We start from the raw sequence: 19,980 nt of genomic DNA on the forward strand, positions 1-19,980 counted from the left end.
CCTGACGGGAATGCATATGGCAGGCAGCTTTAGAGCTTTATTGTAGCTGAGAGTTGCTTACAAATAAGTCTTGGATGAAATACCCAGCAAGGGATTGATACGAAGAGAAGCTGTGCAATGAAATAAGGAGGAATACATCTCCCAAAGTGCTGCCACAAAGGTGGGGAGGGTTCTGTCAGCCCAGCTCTCTTCTGTCAAAATGGATATGATCTCACATCTGTCAGGATTAGTTCTCTCCTGCCCAGCAAGGTGATCTGTTCAGGCCCTGACAATGTCATGCAGTTCTGGTGACTATTTTTTCTGAACCAAGGTAGAACCTGAGTTACATTTTGAAAGGAATTATATTTTATTTAGCAGCACATGTGTGCTAATTCAGAAAGAAACCTTTCTGCTGCTCCTGCCCAAACCCGGTGAGGTTTAGGGGACGGGTTGCTTTACTCTAGAGCTAATAAATTGAGCAGGTAATTCTGTTTTGCAGAGCTTCAGTGGGCCCTGCACAGAGAGTGTGTGACTGGCATTTGTGCATTCTCTCTAATTAGAGGGATGTAATTTAAATGGAGGAATGTTTCATGTTAGTAATATGATTTCAAAAGGCTATGTTTGGAGGGAATGGATTGAGCCATCCCTTAATGAGTTCTTCTAATAAGATGCCAGTGGCTAAGGAAAGAGAGCAAAGTGTGTGCAATTTGGCAAAGCAGCGAACAGCTTTTGCACTTCATTTTATCTGTCCCGAGGGATAGACAGGCAAAAACGTTGAACCCCCCTCACGTACCCCCACAATGCAACTGAGTGCTCTCTGCTGGTTCTGTGACCCTACTAGCTGTCTCCTCCTTGTTTCAGTGCGGCGTGTTGCTCCTCGATTCTCTATCCCTCCAAGCAACCACGAGGTGATGCCTGGGGGGAGTGTGAACCTCACGTGCGTGGCAGTAGGTGCTCCGATGCCCTACGTGAAGTGGATGGCTGGTGTGGAGGAACTGACCAAAGAGGATGAGATGCCAGTCGGTAGGAACGTCCTGGAGCTGAATAACATCATGCAGTCTGCCAACTACACCTGCGTGGCCATCTCCTCCCTCGGCATGATCGAAGCCACAGCCCAGATCACTGTCAAAGGTAAGGAATTATTCCTTGTGGTGCTCCTACTTAGGTTTCAATGGTGTAGCCCTTTGCCAAAGTGTGTTTGAGTGCAGCCAACTGACTGCAGTCTCCTGTGACTTTTCCACCTTGCAAGGGATGTTCCCAAACCCACAACTTTTTGTTTTTTCCTTCTCAGAGCATAGTATTTGCTTTGGGAGGTCATTTCCTCTCTCCCTACATGTGGCATGACGAGAGACAGGCTTGTGTCAGGCTGGGTCCCTGTTATGCCATGAGGGAACTTCAGTGAGTCTGTGCTCATCCCAGCAATTTCTGGCTTGTTCCGTGCATCAGCAGGATCAGCTCAGCACAGCAGCAGGCCACAAGCTGTCCTGGGGCAGGGGTCTGTGGATGTGTGCAGTCAGAGAGCTGTTTGCACAGAGATACCCTCTTGCAGTAAGAGCAGGACAAGAAAGTTAATCCCAGCAATGTGAAGTGTCTGTGGGCCTCACGAGAAGGAGCATCGTCCCTCCTGCAGGGAGGACCTATACGCGTTTATTTTAAAATTGTTGAATATTCCCCTGTTACTTTTCTTTTTTCCCTTACTGCTCTGCCTCTTTCTCTTTCCTTTTCTCTTTTCCTTTGTTGCTGTCCTTAACTTAAGGCATGCTTCCTGCTGCCGTTTCACAGGTAGCTTTGCCCCAAAGAGGGACGTTATTGCGGATTGCTGACCACTGGGTACACGGCAGCCCACCCAGACAGCTCCGTAACAGGAGGCTGAAGTACGTGTCCTGCCTTTCCCATCTGGGGCCAAGCAGATCCACACTATCCCTTTCCTCCTCTCCTTGCAGTTGATTTGTAGCTCAGATTTCCACAGACATGTCATCTTTTGAGTCTGTCTGTTCTTGCAGGCCTCCTCCTGCACTATGGCCACCTTTAGCACCGAGTCCCTGCTTGAACAAATCACAGAATTGAGTGTTAGCCCTCTCTGACCTGGAGATTAACAGCAAATTCTCTTTCCCTGATGCTAGTCAGAGGATGCTTTTAACCTTAGCTGCACACTGCTCCCTTTACTCACAGCACCTGCTATTCAGTACCTTTTCCAGCCCCCATTTTCTTACAGAGCACAGGTGTTGCCTTGGTTATAGTACATAACCAAGAGTGTAGGGAAGAAAGGGGCATGATGGAGAGGTGGTTTGGACATGGAAGGAGGAGGTGGGAACTGCACCATTGCACAGGTGGTTCCCAGTATTTACCTCTTTGTACCTGGGATGACTCTGCCTCGCTCCCTCTTTGGCTGATGTGATGCCCACTGCCGTCCCAGGACTACAAAAGGCCCCGGGACAGGGAGCGGTCTGCTCAGCTCCTTTAACCATTTGCCTTCCTCCTTGTTTCTCTGTCTGTCTTTTCTGCACCTTCACTCTGGATATCTTACTGCCTCTGTCCCTAAGTCCTTCACCTGGTGTTGCTTCTCCTGTGCTTGCTGGAAAGTAGGCCGTTTGCAGGGCAGACAGGAGAAGCAAGATGAGACAGAGCTGATTGCAGTAAGTGCATCGAAGGTACCAGACCTGTCCCTTGCTCACATGCAGGCTGCGTACCCAAGACCTGGCAAGAATCAAGCTTGCAGTTCTCCAAAGGAAAGGGTGGACGGGTGTCATCTATGCTTGAATTGAAAGCCTGAGGGAGGCTGCCAATTTCTTGGATGCTTTAGGAAGTGTGTTCCTTCAGGCTGTAATATTGGACAGGATGTGTTTGCCCCCCACGAGTCCTCCATGGGTAGTGGTGTTGTGGTTGGTTGTGGGTTGCATGCCATTCCCTCCCATACCAATTCAGCCCTCACCAATTTTCTCAGTATTCATGTTGCAGTAGCACTAGAAAAGGCATCCTCCCTGGCACTCGGAGCAGGCATGCTTCTGTGCACTAAAGAGCCAGCCCTCCTTAGCTGAACCATGTGGAAACTGGAAACCTGATGGCTTTGCCAAAGAATGAAGTACTTGAGGATCTTAATTTGGGCTGAGCACTTTTCCTAGTCCCTCATCAAGCACAGCTGCATTACAAGTCACTAATGACTTTAACTAGAGTGGTTCGTAGGAGGTTTAAAGTTACTGTAGACTTTAATTCAGTCATTGTCTTAAAGTATTTGTGTACTCTGAAAATCTCTCACACGCACTCATTCTCTTTCTTTGTTCTTTTGGTAAAACGGCAAATCTGGAAATGTTTGCTTGCAGTAGTTGCGTTCTCGTTAACACTTCAGAGATGTCAGTGTCACAGCGTTCTCATGTAACAGTTTATTGTCTGGTTGCAGTTTGACACACCACCCAGTGAAATAGTCGATGTGAAAGTTGGTAATTTCTCTGGCTGTATCCCTCTTGCATGTACTGTAATACTTACAAGGCATTCTGCCATCAACCCATCTAACAGCACTGTCCATGAACTCCCTATGGCCTAAGATGCTGTTTCTGTGGAAGCAGGAGCATAGCTCCAGATTACCTGTGGTGCTCTGATTGCTTTACTGTATCCCTTTGTAAATCAGCTGTACACCTGGCTTCTGGGGCCACCCCAGCCCAGCAAGCACCTTCCCACTGCCACCTGAACCCCCATGACAGAAACATTCCTGCATCCCCATTGAACTACCTTTATTTAGCCTGCTGCTGGTAAGTGCGTCAAGCACATCTAATAACATGATTGCTCTGTTTATCCTTCCATTAAGAACCACTTCAAGCAATATATGGTAATATAAAAATGCATGTTCTAGAGTATGAAATGATTTCTGCCTTTTAAAGAAGAATGTTAATGGGAGGTGGCAGCTCCATTTTTATCCCCGTGCACATTGCAGGGTTTGAGCTGACTGAATTATTTAAATCACACCTCTCTGCCTTCCAATTGCAGCACTGCCAAAACCTCCAACAGAGCCATTAGTGACTGAAACGACAGCTACCAGCGTGACCCTCACCTGGGATTCGGGCAACTCCGACCCCATTTCATATTACGTCATCCAGTACAAGCCCAAATCCTTGGAGGGTCAGTTCCAAGAGGTGGATGGTGTGGCGACAACACGCTATAGCATAGGTGGGCTCAGCCCCTTCTCGGAGTATGAGTTCCGAGTCATCGCAGTCAATAACATTGGCAGGGGTCCCCCCAGTGAGCTGGTTGAGGCCCGGACAGGAGAGCAAGCTCCTTCAAGTCCACCCCTCAAAGTCCAGGCACGGATGCTGAGCGCCAGCACCATGCTGGTCCAGTGGGAGCAGCCGGAAGAGCCAAACGGACAGATCCGAGGGTACCGCGTTTACTATACCACCGACCCGCATCTGCCTTTGAGCATGTGGCAGAAACACAACACTGATGACAGCCACCTTACCACCGTGGGGAGCCTCATCACAGGGACTACGTACAGCATCCGCGTCCTGGCCTTTACTTCGGTGGGCGACGGACCCCCCTCGGACATCATCCAGGTCAAAACGCAGCAAGGGGGTACGTATGGAGTGAGGTGCCATGGCTCCGTGTCCACCCCAGTGGTGCGCAGCTCAGCTGTGTGCCTGATCTGCACCAGGCATTGCAACTGCACTTTTTGCTCAAATGGTTGCATGTCAGAGTGGCATCCCTGCCCCACAGCCATCAGATTTAAGCTGTCAGCTTGTCCTGGGGAGTCGGTCTCAATCTCTGTACAAGTAACACAGCCCACAGTTTTGTCTGGGATACAGTGGCTAAAAATGTGACACAAGGCCCTGGATGTGGATGTTGGCACCTGTGTAACTGTACGGGGCCCTTTTGGGTTCTGAGTACACATGTGGAAGGAAGGAGCTGGGATGCAGTCAAGGGCTGGAAGTGACCACGATTCCCATAGTCACCTGCCTGGGTCCCAGAGGTGCTTGCTTGTTGCCTGGGTTGTTCCAAGAGTACAGTACGGGGGAGAGGGAAGAAGGAAGGGTCCGGTAGGAATGAAAGAGGATCCTCGCAAGGTGAAACGCAGACTCTGCAAAGCCGTGCGACTCCTTTCCCTGCATCTGCCTCCTGGCACTAACCATGTGTTTGGTCCCCAGTTCCCGCCCAGCCAGCTGACTTCCAGGCAGAAGCAGAGTCTGATACCCGCATCCTGTTGACGTGGCTGCCTGCCTCTCAGGAGCGCATTACCAAATATGAGCTGCTGTACTGGGAAGGGGAGGATGGCACTCAGGTGAGGATCCTGCCTCTATGTCAGCAGCACTTGGGGCCAGACATCACAATTCAGCAGCTTGGGAAGGGTGTCTGCTTGAGCTGGGGTGGCAAGAGGACTGTTTATTCTCCGTGTCTTTTCTTTCTCAGGGGTGTGTGATAGGAGTATGGCAATCTCTGTCTGGCTTCTGTGTGACCTCAGCAGTGATTGTTGATGCCCAGCAAAGTAGCTAGTGACTGGTTTGGGACTGGACAGGCTCCAGAATACCATGACACCATCCCTGAGGCATCCTTAACTGCTGGTGCCTTTAAACGGTAGGGCTTTTAGGTGGGTCTGAAATAGCCTCCAATATGTGTCTGCAGCTCCAGGAGTGGTTACACTTAAGGACCAGATTGAGAGTGGCCTAGAGAGAGCCCTTCCGCATTTACTGCCAGGTCCCTAAAGGAAGTCCAGCTCTAAACAGATCAAAAGTAGTGCTGGCTTCAGGGCAGCACAGTGAGAACTGTGCCATGGCAGCATCACAGTGTCCCGTGGTCCTCTCCTCCTCCTGTATTTATAGTGGCACGAGAGCTGCCAGAAATAAGTGCCCTCCAGGTGAAGTGGCAGCAAAAAAGTCCTTCACCAGCACTGTTTAGGTGCATTAGAGATCCCAACTGCTCCAGGACAAGGGCTTTACTCTGTTTCACAGGCAGACATTGTCTGTTGGGAGGAAGCAAACTCATGTGTCCTGTGCCCCTCATCTGAACTGTATAGCTAGACCCAGCATTCCCACAAAGCTGTCAGGCAGTGAGTGGAGTCTGGACACCAGGCAGTGTAGCCTGGCTGTCGGAGAGGTCTGCTTCCCTGCAGAGTCCTTGTATTTCACCCAGGAAGCTCCTTGGAGGCCTGCAGGACTGCAGCAGGTTTGGCAGCATGGCTGTGAATTTCTGTGGGGCCAGAATGGGTGATGGGACTGCCTATTCCCTTGGCATTGGGAGCTGAGCGCCAGCTTTTCTGTATTCTCCAACTACACCAAATAATGTTTTCCTTTTATTTGCCAGCAAAAGGTGGAGTTTGACCCAACCTCCTCATATGCTGTGGAAGGTCTCAAACCAGACACGCTGTATAAGTTCCGTCTGGGTGCCCGCTCAGAGCTGGGGGTAGGAGTCTACACCCCCATGATCGAAGCCAGAACTGCCCAATCCAGTAAGTGTCTGACACTCTGCACTCCTGAAGACAAAACAAAAGCAGTCCAGTTTCCATCACCTGGGCACGGAGTAGCTTGGTGCCTCTGCCCTTGTGGGTCTGCAGGGATGCTGGCATGCAGTTTGCTACAGGGTGTAATGGGGAAAGTCAGCTGGGGTTTTGGATCAGGGCTCTTTGGCAGAGGGGGTGCACCCAAGTGGTAAGTTCTTTCTTTGTGTCCCTTTGATCATGCTGTCTTTCCCTAAGGGTAGATTCATAAAAACTGATGGAGGAGTGAAACAGGCTGGGAAATTGCTTTGGAAAGATTGATTTGAGTGGGTTTGTGCATCTCTCTGAATTTACTCCCATGCAGACAAGCTGTCTGGACAGGCAGCATATGGGTGTTTGGCTCTAAATGTGACTGTCTCCAAACCATTGGATTTTCACCCCTTCACTCCCCATTCCAGCTGCCTTGCTTCCACAGGAGTCCATCCCTGGTCCATACACTTGGTTGCAAGGCGAGGCATCCTTTGAGGCCAGATGTGCCTGTGGCTGTCAGGCAGCTGGAGGAGTCAGTTTGGGGAAGTGCCTGCTTGCCTGGGTTGCATGGGCAAGTGGGGCTGCTGCTTCTCGGACTGCAGCACTAGGGGAAATCAGAACAAGCTGCAGCCGAGTTAATAGAGAGGCTAGATAATGAGGTGACCCAGGCAATATCGCTTTCATCCTCGCTCTGCCCCATGTGATCACAGAGCAGGAGTTCGCATTGCTGTGATTGGCAGCTCAAAGTGCTGCGCATAAGCAGATTAGGGCTATCAAAGGGCCCTGCGATAAGCTCGTTTTCACTAACGATTTCTGGGCTTGCCATTATGCAAAGAGCATTAAAAGGGGGAAAAAAGACATTTCCGTTAGCACCGTCTGTCTGGGATTTACTAGCTATGTGGGGTGAGCGGTTGGCAAAGGCAGCCAGCCTTCCCTGCAGGGAGGGTGCCAGCATGCACAGCAGCCGAGAGCCTGAGATGGCCATTAGAAAGGAAGCTCAGGCAGGGAAGAGCAGCTCTGTTCACTATTGGAACGACCTTCTCTTTGAGGAAAACTCAGTTTCATTAACAGATCAGTCGCAGGGATTCCTCCACCTCGTTAAGTGAACTAATGGTGTCTTAGTGCTGCACGATAGACAGGTTATGAAAATGGAGAGAGGTTCAGATCATGCAGTTATAAATATTTGAACATTGAGAACAAATTCCGAGTGTGGGGATTTGTATACCTATTTCAGATAGCTTTTGTGTTGATAGGCAAAGGTTGAAGCAACTCTCCTGCCACTTAAATTAATTCCATCAGTGGATGCTCTTATCCTTGAACACACTTAATCAGAGACAGCTCCATGCATAAATGAGTCCTTCACAGTTTTACAACAGTCCAAGTAAGAGAAACCTGTGTTTTGTGGACTCTTCAAGGCAGATATCTTCCCATGACCTACTCCACATGCGGTCTGCTCACAGGGGATCTCATACCAGTCTGGTTTTAAGGTCGTCGCTTCACTGGCCAGCAGAGCAGTAGCTGACTGGTTCTGGCATCTTTTTAATAAGAGAGATGTGCACAGGTTGGAAGAGATTTGGCCAAAAGCCACAGGAATACCTTGGCTTGACCAGGGAAACCCTCCTTACATTGAGGGACATAAGAGTTCTTCGATTTATCCAAGAAGTGACTTGGTCTTTGTTTACAGGCCCCTACTTGAGAAGACTTCTGATGGCACTCTGTTCTATGAGAATAGTCCTTGGCAGTTACTACTGGGTTATTCAGTGAGGGTGAAAAACCACTGGCTGAACAGTCCCAGGGCAGAGTGGATTCTTGGGTACTGGGGGTCTCAAAGTCAAGTAGGTTTTTCAGAAAGCTCCGCTTAGCTCTGCAGAAGTTGCGTGCACAATGCGCAACTTCCAGGCAGAAATTCTTTCGTCTGCACTTAGCAACACCTCACATTAGATGGTTCAATCAGTCTCCTGTGGCCTTAGAACTTACTAATCTGGAAAGAATGTTGCTCCCAGCTTCAAATTTATCTCCTTCCCACACTTTTCCATCTGGTTGCCCTAAGAAAGGGTGTTAGATCTTGGAGGTTGACACGTTCAGGTGGGACACAAACTGCAGGAGCAGTCAAACTCCTGCTTTCCAAAGAATCTGTCTTCAGGCTCTATTCCTGGCCCTGACAAACCAGTCAAGGGTAAGGTAGGAGGCACATCATCACTAATGAGTCACTAATGGGCTGGAGAAGGACATCTGTATTGCTGCTGCTGGGCTTTTCTTGTGGCACCCCTGCTCAGGAGTGGTAGGGATGCTTGTCCGCGAAGGCCAGAAGGATGCAGAGTCCCTTTGCACCCTTCCAGCAGCGCAGCTTGGACCCCATCTCCTGAGAAGACAGCTGCCTTCTGGGCTGTCTTTCCTGCTAAGCTGCCTGCTTAGTTGCTGGGCACCCTGCAAAAAGTACAAGCAATGCTGCTTTGAGGGCCTGAGGAGCACGGGGGAGTTTTCCAGGAGTCTGCAGTGCCTCAGGCAAGCAGTATGATGCAGGAGAGGAGCGTCAGCTCTGTCCCCATCAGGCCTCAGCATTAAAATGCCGTTCTCGCTTGAAATACGAAGGTGGGTCTTGAGGCTGCCTTTTCCCTAGCTTAAGGAGTAGGTGGGCTGGATGGATGCACAGGGCTGCTGTGGGCTGGCAGGGGAGGCCACTGTGAGTAGCCTGGAGGCAGCAGAGGTTTGCACAGTGTGTGTGTGGGTACATCTGCGTGTGTGGGTACATCTGCTTGTGGGGGTGCATGCTGGCAACCCAGTCTGCTCTTTGCTGGCCCCAGGAGGGACGTTTCCACTCCTTGTGCATTTTAAGTTGATCCTGCTCATGTTACCAAGTTTTATTTTGCTTTCTTTAAGTGCTAATCTGAGTTTTTGTCTTGCACATCATTTGTGTGACTCTTACCCAGTCAACAGCCAACGTTTGACCTGCCCACACTGCCAGCCAAAGCTGCCTTTGGAGGAGCTCACTGCTGCATCCCAAGGGATGCTGTGGAGGCCCAAAGCCAGAGCAAGTCTCTTCTGTGAAGGGCCTCTCTGCAGGCAGCGGCAAAGAAAAGGCTTGCCAAGCTCCTTATGTCTCACCTGTCCCCTCTGAGGGATGCCACCAGGCACTGCGTCTACTTTATGTCCTCCCTGAATTCACTCTTGGTGTTGCTTTGGTGCTACGTCTTCCTACTCTCTTCCCTGCCACTTCTCTGCTGATTAACCAAAAGAGTGTGAGGATTCATTTTCTACCGCTGCTCCCTTCCGGTATACCAGATGGTGGGGCCGATCCTGCTCTGTCTCCCTCACGTAGGCAACTGTTTGCTTCCACACATTGCTTTGACTTCTTTTTCCTCCAGTGTAACTCCCATAGCAGCAGCTTGACTCTGCTCAGGCATCATCTCTTCCAGCTCTGTCACTGCCCAGTCTCTCTCCATCTTTCCTTTCTCCAGGCATCCCAGCCCAGGCATCAGAGATGGGTCCTGCTCCCTGAGCACAGAAGTGGGCACTAAGAGTTATATGAAGCCTGCAACTGCCTCTGCAAGCAAGTGGGACTTGTTCCTAGCAAGCAGAGGTCACCGGTGGCATTGGGAGATCCTGCTGTCCCTGGCTTTCCCAAATCTTCTCCCATTCCCACCTGCACCCAGCAAAGCCAAGGCATAATTGTTGGGTGCTTTAATTATCTGAGGTCCCTGCTGCTATCCAGAGTAATGTTGGTTATGTTTGCCTTTGTGCAGGCAGTGAGCAGGCAAGCTTTTCCCTGTGCCCTGGGAAGGCTGGCTCTGGTGCACTGACAGCTTCAAGGACTGCAGTACGGGGAAGTGCACCAGTCTTTTTGCAGGCATTTCTAGGTTTCTGGGTGCAGTGAAGAATGGAAGAGGCCTTTCACCTGCCGTGGCAAAGCAAGATACCTTGTACTCCGTTATTGCTTGGCCAGACAGCTTCCAATAGCCTTAGAGCAGCTGTGTGTGCTTTTTTTGGTGATGGTGCCCTGCCTTCTCTGCTTAGGGCTCTTGCCTTCTGTGCAAGCAGCCAGGGATGCAAGCATGTGCAAGCATGCTGTCTGCAGCTTCCCGAGGCAGTGAGGCCAAATGAGAGGGTGCTGCTGCTGCCATGAGAGGGCTCCCATGCTGCCGGGGCCCTGCTGCAACATGACAGCAGTTCTGCAAGGCTGGAGAAGGGAATGAACCAAGCAAGTGTCCTAGAGATGCTCTGCTTTGTCCAGGTCATATCTTCTTTCCCGATCCCTCTCTTCCCCACAGGTTTGTTTCACTGGTCTTCCCCAGCAATGCTGGGTGGAGGGGACTGTTGTTCATCCCATTGAGAAGCGTCCACTGCCCAGATCCCATTCCTTCCCCTGTGGCCACTTAACGTTGGTGGGGCTTAGAAGTTAACACAAACTGCAGGTGGCTTTTTGCCTGGGAGGGGACAAGACCTGCCTACCTTCTGCTGTACAGCTCCATAGGCTAGGAAGCTACTGAAGCAGGTAACTAGTTTGGCAGGCATGAAGCAGTCAGTCCCAGATACTAGGCGCACGTGCAAAGCCACACAACCATGTTATCTCATGTTTCCACGTGGTGCCTGGCTCCCACCTGGGTCAGGGTGCCGCTCAGAGCTGATGGTTGTGATTTCAAACCCCACCTGGACACACTCCAGCCAACCTCAGTCACCGGCTTTCCCTACCCTCTTTTGTTTCCTCCACTTGTCTAGGAGCGGGTTTTTGCAAGCCTTCATACAATCTGGTGTGTGAGCTTCCCCTTCTGCCACTCTTGCCTTCTGTAGCTTCCTACCTCTTCTGGTTTCCATCTGCTTCAGATCTTCACTGAAAGCATCTTTCTTCTCCCTACCAGTGTCTCTCTCCCTCCCCTCCTTCCCTTACTGCCGTTTGTTGTGTTTGGTAAAGTGAGCGTCCAGAACTGCTTTGGGAAAAGGTGTTCTCTGATGCAGAACAGCACTTCTGCTTCCATGCTGTTCATCAGTCTTTCAGATAGAAATTGCCCCTAGTGCCATCTTTGATGATCTGCGAGGAAGGCAGGCGGTTCTCCAGGAGGCTACTGTGGCTGGATTTCCACATGTGTGTTCAGTGCTCAGTTGGCTGGGTAAAAGTTCCCTGTGCATTTTGGTTTGTCCTTCCACTCATTTCCCTTCATTTCCCCACTTCATTTATTTATCCCCAGCCCCCTCCGCCCCACCCCAAGAAGTCGAGTGTGTAAGCACCAGCTCCACTACCATCCGGGTAAGTTGGGTGCCACCGCCTGCCCAGAGCCGCAATGGGGTCATCACCCAGTACTCCATTGCGTACCAGGCAGTGGAAGGAGATGACAACACCAAGCATGTGGTGGATGGCATTGGACGGGAGCACTCCAGCTGGGAGATCAAGGACCTGGAGAAATGGACCGAGTACAAGGTGTGGGTAAGGGCTCACACCGATGTGGGGCCAGGACCGGAGAGCATCCCCGTGCACGTGCGCACTGACGAGGATGGTAGGTGTTACTGAACAGCTTCTTCAGCTACTGCCTCGGGGTAACCAAGACTCTCCTAGCTGAGTTGCTGGAAAAAGAGGGAAAGGGAGTGGGGATATTGGCCTGGGAGTGCTTTTCAAGCAGTACTGGAGACTGTCAGGAGCAGTGCTTTGGTCAGCTGTTCCAGGGAGTGGGTCTCCATGGTTGCCCTGGCATGGGGTAGGGGAATTGCTCTGCTGGCCCTTGCTCTGATACGATGGTCGTCTCCAGGCTGTGGGTCAGATGTCCTGGCGTGGTCCCACGAGGGTCTTGTGTGTGTTAGCAGTGCTTCCTGCGTGCTCAAGGAGGCATTACACTGCTTTGCCATTTTGGCTTTCTAGTGTTGGGTGGTGGTGGTTTCCATTTTACTGAAGGTAACGTGAGTTCTCCCAGCCAAAGGCTTCTCTCACACTGCGAGATCAGGACTTAAAGTTTACTTGTTGACCTGAAATCCAGCAAACTAAAGAGGGGAGAAGAAATCCATTTGAAACTTGTAGATATCACAGGAAAGCTGCTTCCTGCCCCAGCTTCCAGGCAAGCCACAGCTTATATAAATCTGCTCTTCCGCTCAAGAGTCAGAATATTGCATGTACAGAACACTTTACTGGATACGACAGCTTTAAAGAGAAATTGCTTTGTATTAGCAGGGCTGTCAGTTATGTCATCATGACTTAAACCATTTCCTTTGAAAGTGCCAGAGCTCAGGGTGACAGTAGGAGCTTCCATGGCTTCATGCTGACCCCAGAAGCTGCAGATTTAATGGGAGAAGAAAGAGATGCAGCATCCAGGCAAAGAAAGGATGATCTCTGCATTGCCCAGTCAGCGTAGCAAATTGAAACCAGACACGTTACAGTTTCCCTAAATGGACTGCCACTGTCCCCCATGTCTCCGTGGCTCTGGAAGTGGCGTCTGGGAATGCTCGCTGACTGCATTCCTGAGCTGGTAAATACATCTGTGTGTGTCCTGCTGCCTGTATTGTTTGCTTCAGTTCTCATTCAGCAGAGTTGTAGCCCAGGGGAAGCTGCTACCCCAGAAACGTCGCAACAAGCTCTCTCAGTTAGTTTTCGGGCACCATGGTTGGACGTTCCAGCTCAGCTGTCAGGAGTGATTTCATATCCCTCCGACATGCTGATGCTCAGTAGATACCAATGATGAAGGAATGAGAAATCCTAAACTGTGATCTGAAAACAAATCAAACTTTCTCTGTTTGGGTCTCAGACACAGCACATACTTCCCATAATGGGGTAGGATACTGTTCCTTGAAACACTGTGGTCTGCTCACATTCACATCTTTTTTTGTCCCCGCAACATACCGTATCATGTCCTGCCGAGGCCTACCACCTTCTCTTGCCAGCAGAGCTTGACACACAGCTTCTGTCTGGTTCCCAGGGAGGATCTTGTTTTTCGCTTGGACTCCCAGCTGTGTGTGGGCAGGTGTCTTGCTAGGGCAGGAGAGCCCTGTGGCTTGTGCAAGGTCACTGCTCTAAGTGAATTGTGGATTACAGCGTAGGCTGCTCCAGCCAGAAGGTGGTAACTATTCAAGCACAGCCCCCTCCATTCCCATACCTTGAGCTGGCCTGGTGGTGCTAAGATGCTCCATTCTTCCTTTCTCTATTTTATTTAATTATCTACAATTAAGAAGGACATCTGGGGAAAATAATGAATTGCCCTGCGGCTTAAAAACTGTGCTTACCTGCTGGGTAGCTGTTTCTTCCCATCTAGTTGGTTGAAATAGCAATACTCATTATGTCGGCTTGTCAGCTATCCATCCCTAATTGTCTAATACTGATTATTTCTTGCTGTGTTGAGAATTGGGGCGTACAGGGTTCTAAACCCGTGGATTTTCCCATGCAGTGGAGGGTAGAAGGGGTCCTGCAGTAAACGTGCGAGGATGGAGCCCAGGTCCTTCACTTGGGTACCAGGCACTCGCATAGCAGCGGTATCCTCCGCAAGGAGCGCACACCTCTCCTCGCAGCTGCTTCAGCTGGAAGGAGCTTTCCAGGAGCAACTGAGAGGCTAATTTTTTAGCATTGACATTTTTGTCACAGTCAGTGCAAGAGCAAAAAGTAATAAGGAGGTAATTTTTCCAAATGGTAAATAGGGTATAAATACATTTTTAAACGGGCCTCACCTTGCAAGAAAATTGATATTTTCTGGGCAGTGTAATTTTTCATTTTATTATCAAAAAGCATTCAGCTAGCCGTGCATGAAATACAGTCCCCAGAGCTGTCACAATCCCCACGGGCCCCTTTATCTGGCTGAGTTCAGTGACTGCTGTCTCTGAGCTCTGGATTATTGTTTTAGGATGATGCTTTTCCCCCTCATTAACCTCTTGCTTGTCACAGGGGAAGAGCGCATGTGCACTCTGGCTGGTGGCAGGTACCAGGGCTCCCCGCAAGGCAGGCTCGGCGCCCAGTTGCGCTACCTGGGGCTGTTGGACTGCGTTTAGATGTACGCAGAGGGATCTGAGAGGAGCTGTTGTGACAGGCAGGATGCAAAGGCGGCTTCAAAACCCCTGCCTCTGCCGCAGGGCACCCTGAGCTGCAGGTGGTTACCATATTCTTTAGATTCTGCTATATTCTTGTATTCTTCCTTGCTCCCCTGCTGCTGGAGACAAGAGAGGGGTAGAAGGACCTGGGGTCTGATCCAGCACAGTGGCTTTTATTAGGGGTGTTCCTGCATATCACAGTCGTTCTCTTTCCTACTGAGAGTAGCAAAAGTGCTTGGATGCTAGGAAAGGGTCGGGGATATGGTCACACTGGAAAACTGCAGTATGACCTCCTGAGCAGGTACAGGGAACTTGTGCTAACAGGGCTGTCCTTGCAGTGAGGTGGAGGAAAGGTGGCAAAGGAGTGAGAGGTAGCTGACAGCGGTTGTGTGGTACCTGCTAACTGTCCGTCCTGTGTGTGTTACAGTGCCCAGTGCCCCACCACGAAAGGTGGAGGTAGAGTCTGTGAATTCGACTGCCATCCGGGTGAGCTGGAAGCTGCCCATCTCCAACAAGCAGCACGGACAGATCCGCGGGTACCAGGTTACGTACGTGAAGCTGGAAAACAACGAGCCCCGAGGGCAGCCAGTGATCAAGGACGTCATGCTGTCGGAAGCACAGGTACAGTGGGGACCACGAGCTGACGGGCATGGCACCTTCCCTCTCTGCAGAGGGCCAGGCTGGCTGGATCCAAGTTTTTCTTGGCCTCCTCTTGTGGCTCCAGAGCACAGGACTCAGCCCTGCCTGAGCAAGGCGAACAGTTTATCCCTAAACTGTGGCTTACAAATGGGTAAAAAGTTTAATCGGGAGAGGATTGCTGTAGGAAAGATGAAGTATTGGATGATGCTCGTCTCTTACCCCTTCTCCAACATCTACACCTCTCTGCCTGCCACGTCCTGTGCAGACTCCAGCTGGAGCAAATTGTGTTTTGCCAGTCAGGTTACAAACTGTCAGTTTTAAATAAGCCTCGAGTCTGCTTCTTTCATGCTGCTATGTTAAGCGCGAAGCTTCTCCCTCGGCAGAGTCCACCAGGGTGCTGCCTGCTTGTGGGGCGCGGGGATGGCTCTGCACAGTTGGGTGGGCACAGCAAGCCAGGCGGGGCAGCCCTCCGCTGGCTCAGCAAAGCCTTCTTTCCCTCCTGCTTTTGCAAGGCAGGGACTTGACCTTGCATTGCCTCTTGAAACCAAACTGTAGGTGAAGCCAACTGAGTCTGGGACAGGCTAGGGTGGGAAAAAAAAGAGTGAGGTGCGGGTCCACATCGCCTGTAAATCGCTTTGTCCTCTGCAATCCCCATACAACAATCTGCTCATATTTATGTGATCTCCTGGATACCTCACCAGCTGTGAGCTGAGGCCCTGTTCCCACACAGTGCTCCAAGCGTGGTTATGCGCTCTGCTCAGCCCAGCAGTGCGTAGTTGCCTCTTTCCCAGGGTCCAGGGAAGTTTTTGGTGCCCGTGATGAAATACAACTCTTCTTTGGAGCAAGGGTCCTTCGTCTTGGATGACCCATACCGTTCTCAACAAAGATAATCGTATAAATGAAGTAGAGGATCTGCTGCTGTTGGAAGCGACGAGTAATCGATTCAGAGCTCGCTTGCTTGAATGATGCCCAATATAAATACTGGAGAGCTGCAACGATTAATTGATCTGTCTCCTGAATGCAGCTGTGAATCATTTATACGTTTGTCAGTGGGGAGTGCAGTGCACAGAGGCGGCTTTACTCCCCATTCATATTCTGAAGGATAAAACTCAGTAATAATGTGGAAGGGGAAAACTTTAAAGAGAGAAAATGCTTTGAGGGTCCTTGCAGCGTTGTCTGGGGCACGTCTCTGTTTATGTTTCAGATGTTGCTTTATTTTAATCGTTAGAAAAGCTGCTTACTGCCCTTTACTTATTCCAGGAGGATATAATCTTCTGTGTTGTTTGAACAATTGATGCTGTGTTGTTCAGCTGGAGTTTGGAGTTAATGGGTTGGTCCCAAGCGTAGGTGGGCGAAGTTGGCAATGTTGTTCTTGTTGGTGTTTTCAAATATTTTATGCTTGCCCAGCCAGTTCTGCTTTCACTCCTTACTCATACATTTCAGAGAGAGAAACCCCATGCTAATGTGCAGGAATGAGGATGCCAGAGCCAGAAACGTTCCAAAGAGTACTGGATTTTGCATTATTTTGAATGTGTGCATCAAGGAGACAAGTTGCTTGAAGTCTCCTGGCCTGTCAGACCACTTACCAGTCTTTTGTATTTGGTGAATTTATGTGGGAAAGTTCTTGATTGCTGTGATTTCCTTTTTTTTCTGGTGTGTATGGTGCTGAATTCATCTGCTGTAATTTTTGGATGGAAGTGAAGGCCAAAAGATAGTTGCAAAGGAGTGACTACTCTGAAGGAGTCATGTCACTCTTGGGATAAACTAATGATGACCCTGCAGGGAAGAGGTTTCACTGACTTGGCAGAAGAGATCTTTATTTCCCAAAAGAGTGAGAAGCCAGGCATGACCTCTGCTTGTGATGAAATACATCTGCTCCAGAAGCTGAAGAACCCTGTAAGAGCTGCCATCTTTCAGTATGGCAGTGCGTGTCTTTGCAAACAGCCAGATCAAACTTTAACAAGTAGTCTTGGAAGAGTTATTTTCTATGGAAGAAAACAAAAAGATTCACTGGAACACCTGTCCCTGAAGGTCACAGGATGAAGATGGCCAGAATATAGCCACAGTTCAGTACTCATAAACGTTCATAAACGTTTATACCAGTGCACAAGGAGAGAACTAAACTGATTGAAAATCTGGGGTCAGAGAAGAAATTCTCTGGACATGTAGGCAAAGCCCCTCCTCCTGCCTAGCCAGGCTGTCTGCTGATTTTGAATAGGTACGTACCACCTGCAGATGGTATGAAGACACTGGTATTAAAGCTGACTCATGATTTTTCCTGTTGAAGATGAGAAATATAGAGAGAGTAAATGAAGATGAAAGGAAAGAGGAAAGGGGATGGAGATGTTAGCTATGCAGATAATATAGATTCTGGGTTTTCAAAACCATTTGAGGGAAAGGACTAAAACATCAGCAGAGAAGTGGGGGCCCTGGTCCTGGAGAGATGACATTTTATTTTACAGCCTCCTGCTTAGGGAGAGTAATCAGTTGTTAGGAAGGTCCTGCGATGGAGCTAAGGCCTCTCCCTCCCCTCTGTGGCTGCGCCTGTGACTGATTACCTCCATCAGACTGCTCTGTGCCTTCCAGTCTGAGCTCTCACCTCCTACTGACAGACTGATGGGCAAGCAAATGTGACCATGCCCTGTGGAGGAGCGCCCAGGGAGAGCATGTGTATCGCTGCAGAGCTGGGTCAGATACCCGCACCACCTCCTGCACAGGCCCTGCCCGTCATGGCTCAGCCAGGTCCCGTGGTGGGCAATGGCAGAAGATTCATTTCTGTGCCCTGGGTCTTGTGCATGACGCATCCAAGCACCAAGAGAGTGCTTTGAAAGGAGCAGGGGCACCAGCGCAGGATCTTAGCTCCACTCGACCACTCTCATACAAATTCTTGACAGCTTGAGGGAGTCGGGGTTAGCAGGGCCATGGGGCACAAGCATTAGGTTCTTCAGGGGAGGGCAGGGGCCCAGCTGCTTTCCTTGGTCTCCAATCCCTGAGCAGCTGCAGCGTGTCAGGTGGAGCAGTGGGCTTGATCCCCTCCATTCCTTCCCAGGTACCCGTGCTATGTGCCCTGCAGAGCTCAGTGCTGAGGCTGGAGCACCAGGCACAAAGGGAGGCAGCAGGGCCAGGGGAGGACAGGCCCTCCTGTTCGGGTTCCCGTGCAAGCATGACTCTTGTTTGCTCTTTCCAAGACAGGCGGCTAGACCCTGCGTGAATCTAGCTGTTGATCCATTGTGTCCTGCTCCCAGCCTGCTTATCCTCAGCCCAGACTGGAATGTCTTGAGGGGGGACTTTCTCGCTATGCTGCAACGTGGCCTTGACAACTGCTCCTGCCCTCAATGTGCAGCATATTTGCTGGGGAGCCTGCTGCCTGCATCACTCTGGGGATGAAGCATGCACATTAGCCTCGCTGCGCACAGCCCTCTGCAGATCCAGCCTGCCCAGAGAGCTTTGCAGTGCTTCTGCTGCTGGGAGCTGCCTGGGTACGGCTGGGTACACGGAAGTCAGGCTTTGTGGAGGAGAGACTCCTGCCACCCCCTCCTCCTGCTCTGCAAACAGAGTCATGGCAGGGGAGAGGTGCTGCCCACAAGAAGGGCTGCAGGCTCACAGGAAGATTGTGTGGTCTGCGCAGGCAGCGCTTCTCCATCCAGCATGCAGAGCGCACGTCCCACCAGCTTGCTCCAGAAGAGCAGGAAGAAGTAACGGCAAGCACTTCAAGCTGTTGGATTGAGATCAGAGGAGAAGGGGGAAGCAGAAACTCCTATTCTCCCTGGGCAGTACCCACCCCATAACACAGGCATAACACAGAGGAATTTACAGCTTCCCTCTTTCACTGGGTGATAGTCAAGGATCTTTATCTGAATATACTTGGACAGCTCCTCATGCATGTGTACTCATCTAGGTAAGAGTCTGGCGTGGAGGTGAGATGTGCTCTGCTTCGTAAGTGGAACAGAACTGAAAGGCATCATCCAAGAGGCATTTCAGTAATGGACAAAGGTGAAGTTCTGGAGCCCTCAGACTCCTCTGTATCCCACAAGCTGAGCACCCGAGTTTACATCTAGAGTTTCACTGTTGCGCCACAGTCACTGAAGCAGAGAGAAGAAGGATCTGCAGGAAAACCACAATATCCACTTCCCATAGCTGGGGCTGTTTAGGAGGGCTTGAGTCTGTCTTTTCCAAGAGCCATGGTCAGGGAAAACAGCCATTCCCTGGTGAGACATGACTACGCTGTGCGGTGTTGAAGTGTAAAATGAAACATTAAGGCATTGCAGCTGCCATAAATACACACTGTTAGCTTTAGCACTTCCCTGAGCCATCCTGCCTCATGCACACAGCCCTGTCTGAGTTCTTTTTATGACAGCTCCTGGGCTTTTCAGATCAATTTGTCTTACTGACCAACCTTAAACAGTTAAGAAGCAATTGGGCTAGTTTAAGGAAGGAAATGTTTTGATCTGCAGATGATACTTCCATAATGAAACTGAATTTATACCAGGGTATTTATGCAGGCCTGACTTTTCACTGTTTCTTTTCCAGCACAGATCTCAAGGCGTTTCTTTGCACTCTGATCTGATGCAAGATTAAAGTCCACTGAAACATAAGAGCAAACAGAGTTTGAACATGAAACGCTTGGTCTAAAATCGTAGTGAGTGATAAACTCCCCACTGTGGTGTGGGAGGCTGTGAGATGCAGTAGCCTCCTGAGCCTGGAACTACTCCACTGTTCGCTGCAGTGGGGTGTCACCTTCTGCTCCTGCAGCTACATGGAGGCAGGTTGGGGTGTTACCATCTACATGGCCCCCATCCACCAGGGACATGGTGTTGGAGCAGAAGTGTGCTTCTGGGAGAAAGAGCTACCAGGCCTCATATCCTTCCTGTAGCAAGACTTTTGCCAGATTTTAGATAGCAGAGCAGTGTGTGGCTGTT

The 19,980-nt window shown here is 50.3% G+C and overlaps 1 protein-coding gene across 24 annotated transcripts in view; it reads left to right on the forward strand.

Moving 5' to 3' along the window:
* The window catches only part of PTPRF (protein tyrosine phosphatase receptor type F), a 395,117-nt gene that overhangs the window by 316,106 nt on the left and 59,031 nt on the right, over positions 1-19,980 (forward strand). For 17 of the 24 annotated variants that reach the window (XM_030032473.2, XM_030032481.2, XM_030032476.2 and 14 more), the window contains 6 exons: positions 841-1,110; positions 3,961-4,542; positions 5,112-5,245; positions 6,265-6,409; positions 11,611-11,916; positions 14,850-15,043. In XM_030032473.2, the coding sequence (XP_029888333.1) occupies positions 841-1,110; positions 3,961-4,542; positions 5,112-5,245; positions 6,265-6,409; positions 11,611-11,916; positions 14,850-15,043 (1,631 nt within the window). The remainder of the gene's footprint in view (positions 1-840; positions 1,111-3,960; positions 4,543-5,111; positions 5,246-6,264; positions 6,410-11,610; positions 11,917-14,849; positions 15,044-19,980) is intronic. The other 7 variants (XM_030032487.2, XM_030032491.2, XM_030032492.2 and 4 more) reach the window with 1 other exon arrangement.

This window comes from Aquila chrysaetos, chromosome 12, assembly GCF_900496995.4.
Source record: "Aquila chrysaetos chrysaetos chromosome 12, bAquChr1.4, whole genome shotgun sequence".
NCBI lineage: Eukaryota > Metazoa > Chordata > Aves > Accipitriformes > Accipitridae > Aquila > Aquila chrysaetos.